The sequence below is a fragment of the Harpegnathos saltator genome, unplaced genomic scaffold (genome assembly GCF_003227715.2).
Source record: "Harpegnathos saltator strain DR-91 unplaced genomic scaffold, Hsal_v8.6 scaffold441, whole genome shotgun sequence".
Classification (NCBI taxonomy): Eukaryota; Metazoa; Arthropoda; class Insecta; order Hymenoptera; family Formicidae; genus Harpegnathos; species Harpegnathos saltator.
The window spans coordinates 27,423-39,237 of NW_020230252.1; the positions used below are offsets into that span (position 1 = coordinate 27,423).

Sequence of the window (11,815 nt, forward strand, 5' to 3'; positions counted from 1 at the left end):
TTCTTGGTGAGACTTTAGCTGCGTTTCGATATTCACTGCCAGCACTGAAATTCTATGGTATACGTGACACAAACTATGTATTTTCAGTACTGGCACTGAATTTCGGAACGCAGTCTTTATTAGTTATTTAAGACTAATGATAGTGATAATGGTAAAGGAAAGCTCTGTTATGTTGTATCGTTTTTTTTTATATTATTAAGAAACTTTACCAGAATAAAAAATACTCTGGAGTTATTTGAGAAAGCAATATCTGTAATGTTACTGGAAGGAGAGATGCCAAGTTTGTAAAGTTCCAGTCGCAACTTATCACTAGCGACGCAATGGCCGCGTTCAGCAGAAAAAGCTGCTTACTAAGCGCTTAGTGATTATCGTTTCTGATTGGTTCATTCTCCTGGATTTGTTAAAGATCTAAAAGAATACTCCGATCATAGATAATAATCACTAAGCGCTTAGGCTAATATTACATGTGTCGTACGACAAGCTTTTCGGATACATTGATTGGCGTACGCAGAGCAACCCTAGAAATATTATATTTGTTAACCAATCAACGTATTCGAAAAGATTGTCGACAAATATAATATTAGCCTTAGTAAGGAGCTTTTTCTGCTGAACGCGGCCTATGATTAGTACAGTGGAAAAACAAATGCTCCGAACTCTGAACAATGCTCCACATGGGCATGACGGATCGTCTAGAATGTTTTTGTTTGCGAGATGTTCATTGGTTAGAATGTGGTGAGATCTTATTCTTGCAATCATGCTTAAGCTAAGACTCCATGCATGCGGTGAGCTCCGGCAAACGGTTGCGGTGACCAATCAGGAGGGAGGCGCAAGTCCGGTTGCGGCAAGCTCCGGCATGCGTCTGTCTCCTGATTGGTCACCGCAACCGTTTGCCGGAGCTCACCGCATGCATGGAGTCTTAGCTTTAGCTTTAGGATACTTCTAGGGAGGTACTGGGTGCAATGCTTGTCTTCGCGCTGGAAGTCATTTTGACCAAAATATTTAATAATTACTTTAAATTGATTATTGTAAAGTAATAAAGAGGATAAATCTAAATTATTTCGATATTATTCATTCCTATAGTTCAAAACTTCAAAAGTCAATATCTCTTCAAGGAAGCGTTTGCGAGCAAACTTCCAGATAAAATATTCGTTTGTTTTGAGGTCCTAAATTTATATTTTAAATTTGGCTATTTAACCCGGAAACACCCTGTATCATAAACTGTGAAATGCTGTGACACGCTACGACACACAATAAACAATTGGAACATGATTTTTTATGTAGACACTTTTCGCATGTATCGACTGCAAGCGTACACACTTTTCGCGCATTATCGACTGCAAGCGCTACTAGTACCATCTTGTGTTAGAAATTGGAAAAGGACAATTCCGACGACGTTTCTTACTTACAAAATTTTACATTTTTTACTATGCATCGTAATATCTCTGATCCTAGGATATATAGAGCAAAAATAAAAATACTTTCATTATGTAATTCGACTCCAAGCTATCGATTAAGCATAATGTGAAATTAATCCATTCAGCCGTTATTGAGATCCGATATCGGCGATACTTCCCAACTAGATGCGTCGTATACAGATACACGGTCCGCCTCACCGTTGCTGCGCGTGAACTTGCCGCGAGACACGACCGTCTCTTGATTTCAGTGGTTAATACACATTCTTGATAGAGTTTTAAGCAGTTAGCTAGTAACTAGTTACTCAATTAAAAGTTAAGTTAAAAAGTTAATAACTTTTAACTTAGTTTTAAACGTGCCAACTTTTAATTTGAATTAATCATTTTTAAATGCATTAATATTAAGCAGATCTAATAAAATGACTATGTAAAATGCTATTGCATAGTTTTTTTCATAAAGGAGGAAACCATTTTTTAATAGAATTTCTATAATCTCGGAAATTTTTCTGATGATAATCAGAATGGGAATCGATTGACTTCGTTATCAAAAATTTAAAACGAGACATACCACCTATCAAATATTATTTTAATAAATCATTAATGAATGGCGGGTTACGATGTTCAAGACTTGGGTCAAATAGGGATAAAGTTAAGTTGGTTTTCCACAATTCACTTTTTGTATTCAGAAACTTTACACAGAATATTATTGATAATACGGTGAACGGTTATTATATATAGCCTTATTAGCCCGACGTATGTTATTTTAACTCGTTAGGTCTCAGAGTTATTTATTTTATTTTATTTAACATAATTAACTCTTAACTTCAATAAATTAAATTAATTTTTAGACTTATTAATTTTTTAATCGAATTATTTAAGTAACTTTTATCGTAAACATAGTTAATTTATGAGTTATTAATTAAAATTAATTTAATTTAAAAAAGAATTAATTTACTCAATTTATCTGGTTTTAGATACTTTTTTGATATGGTATTTATGAAAATAAATATTCATTCAGATAAAATCATGATAAAAGAAATGCTAAAGATATAATATGTGAATCCTTATCTTTATTTGGAAATATATTTAAATTTAACATTAACGTTGTCATGATGTCAATTAATTTTGTTTGTCTTAAATGCATTATGTAAAATATTCAAAGTATCTTATATTGTTCATGGTATATATGGTAATGTATATATTGTGCAAAATAATATACAGTCTCAATTGATATTTCAATTATTATGAATAATTATGCATTTGCTGGAATATGATAATAGTAATAAAAAAGATTAATAATATAATGCATTAGCACAAAATTGAATATATACAAACAGAGATCATAAATTATTATGTTAAATAACATAAGTAAAGCTTGCAATTTATAAATGAAACTGGATTTGATTTTCCATAATATGACAGTACTGATTACACTGATTAGACTGCTACATTTTGCTTTTTGTAAATTCTGAAAATTGTATAAGCGTCCCATCATCAGTGGCAAGTAAGGTATGAGAATTGCCTGTAAACATTAAACGCACGTTATATATTAATTATTGAACTAAATATCTTAGAATTGAATATCAGGATTAATATAGATTGAAATCTCAGAACTAAATATCTAAAGAAATTATTATAGAAAATTACCTTTCCAAACCAATCATCTAATTTTAATAGTAGTAAAATATTAATAATAGCAGCTAGCATGATAAGATTTACACGATACGATAAATATGTATATAACATAAATTTTCCATCAAATAATTTTTCCCAGGAATATGTATTTCTATCATTGATGTTACTTAAAAATTTTTCATCTGGTTCATCGTGTTCATATCCATTAAATCTTATACGAGATCTTTCATATTCATCAAATTCTGCATAATGCAGATCTTTACTGTTTCCAAATTTATATGTACCATTTCGTATATTTTTATTCCTCCTATATTCCTCCAAACTTGTTTTTTCAATTTCATGGTTTTCTACTGGAGATTTATCTGCTGAAATAATTTTTAAACTTGTTAATCCAAGATTAGAATCTATTTATACAATGTTAAGATAATATTAATAATAAAATTACAAATGAAAACAAAAAAATGATATTAAAAGATATCTGAAAAAAAAAAACTTAGTAAATATAGAAAATAGATAAAACTTATAGAAAATAGATCATTCTAAAATATATTACACTAAATATATATATATAGATATGTTCCCGCACATACGCATGCATGCACACACACATACATATGTATATAAGATGTAACGGCTCGCACGGTTTTTTAGATACTTCCAATAGTTTAAATTAGAGTTTGTAATGTGAATATTTATCTACTTTATATAAGCTACAATTTGTAATATAAAATTTAAAAAAAAATGCGAAAAATCCGTCATTAAAATTTTTGTATAATAAAACTACGCAATCTTTTTTAAATAATATTATAGAAAACTTTAAGATAAGTTCAATACATTATCAGAAATATCACTTTTAATATAGAATACAAAAACAATAGAATAACAATAGAAAAATAATAAAAAAATTTATGAAAGTAAATATGCAAATTATTTGCCTCCTTCACATACAACACAAAGTCTTGCATTCTTTTTACAAATTATTAGATGTTCTTTTTATTTTCAAAAGAATTTTTGAATTAGTGCAATAAGTTGAAGTAAAACATATATTTTCTCTTATTCTAATTTATTATATTAGTATGCATTAGCTTGAAAGTTTTTCAAGTTTCTTTGAAAGTTGTTTAAAAAAAAAAATACAGATTTATGTATATAGTAGCTATTACACTATTCAGACCAAAAGTTGCACAAGATGTAATTATCCTTTTTCGAGGATCCTGAACATCATTAATTAATGTTTGATACGAGTTTGCAGATATCCCCAAAAAAAGAAATCCATCAAAGATAAATTCGGAGAATGAGCCAGAGAGACATTAAACTAGTCTATATGTATTTATAACACAATTTTCAAAAATATTCTAAAGATAATTTTGAACTATTTGTATATTATTGAATGGACAATTATTCTGTTGGATATATACTCCTTATATCCAAGGGGATATTTTGCATTAGTTCTGGATGGTACCAGTAAAAAATCCAATTGATACATATATCTTGTAATTTAAAATATTTATGTATTTATATAATAAATATTATATATTTATATAATAAATATTGTGTATAATTTAAAATACCTATGTATACTACTCAGGATGAAAGAGTTAAGAAAATGTAGATATTAATGCAAGGTTAAGTTTACTTTGTAAAAATATAGCCTAATCAAATAATAATTTAGGATATCATATCAAACATTAATTACTATACCATTTCATAAGTTGAAATTTTTCTATGGTTTTCATATTGTTAGTAATAAAAATGATCTTGTAATAGTGCATTAAATCCATCTTAAAATCTTTTAAAATATATAAAAAAGATTATATGGTGTCATTAAAAAGCAAAAAAATCAAGATAACTGGTTTTTTATGAAGAAATTTTTTCAAATTTTTTATTGCTAATTGTAGCCTGTATAAAGCAGACAAATATTTATCTTATAACCTTTTCTTTAAATTGTCATGTCTAAAAAATCAAATAGATTATGATCCTGAACATCTTGTATATACTGTTCCCCAAATATATATTGTATTAAAATATTATAATTTTTTGTTATTACTAATATAAGTTATTACAAGAGTAATATAAAGTTATTATAAATAAAGTCATTATTACTACAAGACAGATCCAACTTGGTTCTTAATAATTGAAATTTGAAAGTAATGTTGTCTTTATGCAAAATAGTATAATAGTTTGCATTGTAGATAATGTATATCAGCATATGTTAAATTAAACTGACAGAACTTTGACCAAGTATTTATATTAATCAAAATATCTTTTATAACATTGTAATAAATTGTTTATATGCATAATGCATTTCCCAATTATAGAAAATGCTTTAAAATATTTTTATTTTTTCAACAATTACTATGAATTTATATAAATATCTTAGATATACAGGATATATACAAGTTTGTGTTACAATTGTTTACCACATAATTTAGTATTGACAGCATTGTAGTTAATTGAGTTACATATAGATATTGCATGCATTGTGTCATTATGCGCAAGTTCAGATGATTGACTCCTCAGCTGCTTGAGCTAAAATCCTAGTACAAAAAAGTTTAGATACTTAACATACTTAATGCATTATAAAAATATGAAAATACAAAAATTACACCTGTAGTGGAAAAGATTTTAAGACTCACATAATGTTTTTACTATATTTTTATAATGCATTTCCAAATAGCTATACTTTTTCATACTAGGATCTTAGCTCAAGCAGCTAAAGAGTCTATCATCTGAACTTGCCTGTAATGACACATGCGTGTAATATCTATATGCAACTCAATTAACTACAATGCTGTCAGTAATGCTAAATCATATGGTAAAAAGTTATAACACAAACTTGTATATACGCTATATAAAGAAAATATATTCATATATACAGAAAATATAATTTCAAATTTTTTCAAACCTCACATTATATTTGGCTTCACATATAAATCTATAAGCTTATTTAATCATATATATGTCTATTTAATCAATTTATTATATTTACCTTCAGCTTCTCTCTCATCTAGATTATGTCTTGCTATAATCTTATGTAAATGACTTTCTGAATTTTCCAAAATTCTCCGACTTCTTGTTTCTTTTCTGGCATTTGTTTCATGTATCGTATCTGATTGCATAGAATGCACATAGATTATTAATACGCAAGTCATTTTGTAACACACATATGTACATTTAAATATGGATTGTACGTTCATTACTCATCCACAAATACGATAATGTATTAGGTAGAATATATACATATGGTTATATTTACCTTCAGTTTCATTCGGACTGTGTCTCGACATAATCATGTGCAAACGACTTTCTGAGTTTTCCAGGATTCTTCGTCTTCTTGCTTCTCTTCTAGCGTTTGTATCTGTACTTGGTTCCATTGAATATACTTCGATATTAACACACGTCTTTTTGTTCACTTATCTGTAAATTATATTTATTTTAAAAAAGTTAAACAGAATCTAACAAAACAAACTAGCATTTGCGATGTGAATAAAATTCCACTTGAAAAGCATTACATATATAAAAAAATTAATATCCCAAAAGAAAATTTCTTAACCTCAACTCACGTCATTACCTTCCTATAGCCGGTTACACATAAACGCGACACGCTTACCACGCGACGGAAGTTAAGCCGTAACAGTGAACTATATACTATACTAGAGCGTGTTCTAAAATTCACTGCCAGCGCTGAAAAGTTATAAGGCCTGTTCGTTTTGTCTGTACTGCTGAAACAAGTGGTGCAACAAGTAAAGCCAGCGGCACACGGTGCTTATTTTCGTGCTGGATTGTTTGCTGGATGAAAATATTGCATTCTGATTGGTGCATTTCCAAAGATGGATGGAAGGTCCAGGGGTTATGCCGGACTCGCACCGGCTAAAACACCTGGGGGACACCGCCGGGAGGATGCAGCTAGTAGCGGCCACTAGTACTATGTCTATATTCCCTTAGCTTATCCGCCACACCCTATGGCCCACCTGAGTGAGCACCTCCATGGACGCCGCACGCCGTGAGGCTTAACGGGGGGGTGGTGTGGAGAAGGAAGGGAGAGCATAGACATATAATAAATAGACCGCGCATTCAGCAGAGGGGGCCTTCTATATTCGAAAAAGACAACATGCTTTCGTTGAGCAATCTATCGCTTTCTAACGATGCGTGGTGGGAGTAAAGCAGTCTTCCGTGACAGGGGAAACAGAAGTAGGAGAATATAGAGAAAGGGGAATTGTGAAAGGCAAAGAGAAGAAAATACGTCTGATATAAATACACGCATATGGAAAAATGACGATTTTGTATGGAAAAATGATGAATATGGGCATATGACGATGGGTATAATTACATACCCATCGTCATATAATGGAAAATAATCTGTCACTTTTATATGCATTACTGCGGCATACACAACAATATAGACTCATTGTGTTACGATTATACTTTTTGTGTTATGATTATATTATTATGAGTAAATACGTTTTATAATCTTTAATGTTAATCGTCTTGTTTACATACGCTTTGTTTCACGAAAAGAAGGAGAACCGGAGACATAACACTCCACTCTAAACAAGCGGAAGGGCCAAATATCCCACCACGCATCGTTAGAAAGAGACAGACTGCTCTACGAAAGCATGCTACCTCTTTCTAATATTGAACATGTGCAGACAAAGGAAACGTTGCGAATGCGCGGTCTATGTATTATATGTCTATGAGGGAGAGCCGCTCTAGCTCGCAAGCTAAGAGGACTCAATCGCCGTTCCTGTGCAGTCCCCTCTTTCTCAAGCCCCGTATCCAGGCGGAAGGGGAAGGTCAAACCGTTACTGGGCCCTGAACGCAACGCCCTTCAGGATCCTGGACCTCCTTATAACCACCATTCCGCCCGGGAGCTCTTCGCCTCTTGCTACGATGTGCGATGCCGACCATCCGGTTAACTACCTAGCTATAATTATAATTGCAATTATTAGATTTACACTATACTTTACAATGGCAAATTCTTCTAACTCTAGACTTAAACCTCTTCGTATTCTTCAGTGAAATTGTCGCTCCATAAAAGCTAGGTTAACGGATCTATTCTCACTCTTAAACAATATTGATTCTCTCCCAGACTTTTTATGCTTGACAGAAATATGAAATATGGTTGAAAGATTCGGACTCGCTTAATATAGCTAACTATAGACTAGTCACCCACAACAGGAGTACAACAGGTGATGGCTCTGCTATTGCATGTCGTTCTGATATCAATTTCACCTTAATTAACATAGAAGCTCTCAATCACATTTGCACCAAATACCATATTGATTGTTGTGTAATTCGCTTTATTTCTAATAATACCCTTATTATGCTTGCTTCACTCTATAACCCACCTAATAATAATTTATCCACTGTAGGCTCGAATATAAGCGCTTGGGAGGATATTTTTCACTGCTTTGACAATTTTGATAATGTTATTATCACAGAGGATTTTAACTGCAAACATCCATTATGATGTAAAGCTACCCCACGTCCTAATCTCAATGGCATCAACCTTTCAGAGGCCATTTCTAATTCTATCCTTGGCATCTGTAATAATGGCTCTCCCACTTGGCATTCTGTTGATCTTGCCAGCTTTAGTGCTTTAGACCTCACACTTGTATCTCCCTCCCTTATGAATACTTTAGAATGGGAGACCCTTTCTAACTCCTATGGCAGTGATCATTATCCCATTATCATTATCTTTTCCAGCGTCTTACCTACTAAATCTTTCTGCAGGCCTCACTACTCTCTATTTAAAGTTGACTGAAACAAATTCAACAACCATATGAACTCTTCATCCAAACGCGAAGACCTTCTCCAATCGAAGGGAGCCCCGGAAGTAGCATTAGCGTACGAGAATTTCGTCCAGCTTGTTGATCTTTGCGATCCGTTGGAGCCCGTGTCAAGAAATCAGTTGGCTTCTCACGTAGACCACTTTCCCCATGGTGGGACGAAAACTGCGCTAAGATTGTCAAACCCAAGATTACTGCCTTTCACGAGTTTAAGAGACACCCTACTGGAGAGAATTTGGATAAAAAGAACGATATTTGTAAGATAGTTAAAAAGCAACTTAGAAAAATACGAAATGATAAATATAAGGAGTTCTATTCTTTGTTGAATAAGGATTCGGACGTTAACAGTGTATGGAATTCGGTATCGGCATTTAAGAAAAAGAAACATCTTTTTAACATTAATGTTGAGTTATCAAAAGATAGCCTTGATGTAGCTACGTCTACTTTTAACAAGGCAGTTCCAGATAGAGTTCATATTATTGTCACTTTCTTTCTTGAGAGATAACATTAAAGCCAGTGATTTAACGTGCCTGTCACCTTTTATTGATCATCAGTGGGACTGTCAAATTCTTCATGAAGACTTCAGCGCTGAAAAAATTTAACCTTGTTATTCAAAATAATCTTAAGAAAAATAAAACCCCGGGGTCCGACCTTCTTTCTTTCCGTATCCTTTCGCACTTTCCGTCTTGGTGTTTTAATTTTATTTTCGGTCTGTTTAACGATTTCTTCCGTCAGGGTATTTACCCTTCCTCCTGGAAGCAATATTATGATTTTCATCCCGAAACCAGGTTCCACAAAGTTCTATATCTCTATATCGTCCTATATCTCTGGCTAATACTTTACTAACAATTTTTGAATATCTAATTAAAAATCGTCTTGAATGATGGGTTGAAGCTCATAAGGTATTACCGTTCTATCAGAATGGATTTAGACGTGGTAGATCATGTGCTAACAGTGCCCTTGCTTTAAAAATTTTTATATTCGAAGAGCCTTCCACGACAAGCAGATAGTTGGTGCTGTCTTTGTTGATCTTAAAGGTGCTTTTGACAATGTTAATCCCTTTAAGTTGCTCCATATCCTTAAAGATCTCGGAATTCCTAATAAAATTCTTAAATTTATTTCTCACCTTTTAACTGACAGAATCGTTTCTGGTTATTATCGAGGACACTATCTGGGTACACGTACTGGCTCCCTGGGTGTACTTCAGGGATCCAGTTATGAGCCCTTTACTATTTGATTTATACATAGCTAATATTCACTCAGATTTAGATGACTCGGTTGAAATTATGGCCTATGCCAATGACTTAGTTATTTTTACCAAACACAAAAGCATCTATAAGATAACACAAATTCTCAATTCAAATCTCAAAACTCTTATGAGAAACCTTTCTAGACTGGACCTGGAAATCTCTACCGATAAAACTAACTGCTGTCTATTTGATAAGCGCAAACGGTTTCATACGTTGCAATCTTTTATCAGTCGTAATAGATTATGGCTTCAGCTTGGGAGCTCAATTATCCCATTCATCCCTTGTGTATCATTTCTGGGATATACATTTGACACTAACCTATCTTGAAAACCACATGCTAAAAAACTTAAAATTGCCCGCCAAATGCGTATCAATATACTCAAATCCTTTGCAGGAATAATGTGGGGCTCTCATCCAACACGCTCCTAATGATATACGAGGGTATATATAGGAGTGCTATTAACCCTTTGCGGTCGATGCCGCCACTATGGCGGCATTCGCAAGTCGTCGTAGAAGTCGGTGCCGCCAGGCTGGCATTCATGATCGCCTGGCGTGCGGCACGGCAAACGAGGCTAGCGATAATGAAAGAAAACTATCCTCCCGATGCTAGATTCAAATGTTTAGATCAACTTACAGATATCAATATTTATCGATCTCTTCGAAATCGGCCGACCGCAAAGGGTTAAACTAGTATGAGAAAATTTTTCGTGATCTTATATCGTATATATAAAATATTTGTTTCTGTTACAACTCTCTATGTTGTGTTGAAGTTGTGTTGTGTCTTTATCTCTTCTGGCAATCCCCCTCCAAAAACTTCCTTTGTGTCATTCTAAACGATCGTTAAGAATGACGAAATGATTCGAGCATCGGAACAATCGTCAGTAGAGCAAGCAGCAGTGTGCGTTTACTAGATACAGAGCAGTTCGGTGATCATATTTAAATTACATATATCATAACAATGTCAGAGAATCTTTCAACAAGCAAAATAGTTGATGTAGAATCGCTAGAAGAAAGATCTTTTGAAAATGAAGATTTTAAAGGTGAATTCACTTAATGCTCTCGTATATGCGAATTCTATTTACGAGAATAATGAATTATTGTCGAAAAATCCTCTAGCGAAAATATAATATATTTTTACTCCTATTTCCATTGCAATTATTATATAAAAATTTTCTCATACGCTATATATTTTATAGAAAAGATTTACGGCTTTTTTGCAATTTAAATCATTAATAATATATTTAACAAACACTAATACATTTAAGAAACGCAGTTTTACTTATTAATGTTTTCTGTTTCATTTTTATGCTTACAGAATAAAAAAAAACCATACAGCAGGGATCGAACCTCAGCCGTCAGTCCGGTAGTCCGTTATCTTCGCTGCTGCGCTACGCTGCTTCATTGAATACCCTTCTTACTAACTTGTACACTTTGTTGGCTCTTTTCTTTAGACCGTTTTTTCTTGAAAACGAAGAGGTATTGCGTCGTATGCTATTACCATGAGTTATTAGTAATCAAGTACTATTAACTTCGTAAGTTTCGTTCCAAACCGTTTCCCGGTCCATGCGTCTTCCCCTTATCAGTCATCTTTTTTCACCATAATCCAATCCTCTTGGAACTTTTTTCGAATATTAAAGAGCAATTTACTGCCCTCCTCCTTTGATTATCCATTTAAGCTTAGATTTTTTGTACCTAACATTTGCACCAATTTATTTGATAGTATAAAAAGGTT

At 32.7% G+C, this 11,815-nt stretch overlaps 1 protein-coding gene across 4 annotated transcripts; it reads right to left on the reverse strand.

The window, feature by feature from the left end:
- Window positions 1-2,583: 2,583 nt before the first annotated feature.
- On the reverse strand, window positions 2,584-6,703 carry LOC105182541 (uncharacterized). Of its 4 annotated transcripts, none has more exons than XM_025301704.1 (5): window positions 6,598-6,630; window positions 6,301-6,461; window positions 6,034-6,153; window positions 3,060-3,409; window positions 2,584-2,934 (listed from the first exon to the last, which is right to left on the reverse strand). In XM_025301704.1, exons 2-5 carry the CDS (start codon window positions 6,416-6,418, stop codon window positions 2,665-2,667), a joined length of 858 nt encoding a protein of 285 aa, XP_025157489.1. In that variant the 5' UTR covers window positions 6,419-6,461; window positions 6,598-6,630; the 3' UTR covers window positions 2,584-2,664. The 4 variants fall into 4 exon arrangements, with proteins under 4 accessions (XP_025157489.1, XP_025157488.1, XP_019696640.1 ...); XM_025301703.1 differs by having other exon boundaries at window positions 2,587-2,934; window positions 3,060-3,412; window positions 6,616-6,703; XM_019841081.2 differs by having other exon boundaries at window positions 2,587-2,934; window positions 3,060-3,412; window positions 6,608-6,649.
- Between the last annotated feature and the right edge of the window lie 5,112 nt (window positions 6,704-11,815).

Coding starts and splice junctions, on each gene's coding strand:
- LOC105182541 (XM_025301703.1), bottom strand. CDS start 6,418: ATGGAACCAAGTACAGATACAAACGCTAGAAGAGAAGCAAGAAGACGA. Junction 3,413..6,033: donor AGATGAGAGAGAAGCTGAAG/GTAAATATAATA, acceptor AAATTATTTCAG/CAGATAAATCTCCAGTAGAA. Junction 2,935..3,059: donor TAGATGATTGGTTTGGAAAG/GTAATTTTCTAT, acceptor TAATGTTTACAG/GCAATTCTCATACCTTACTT.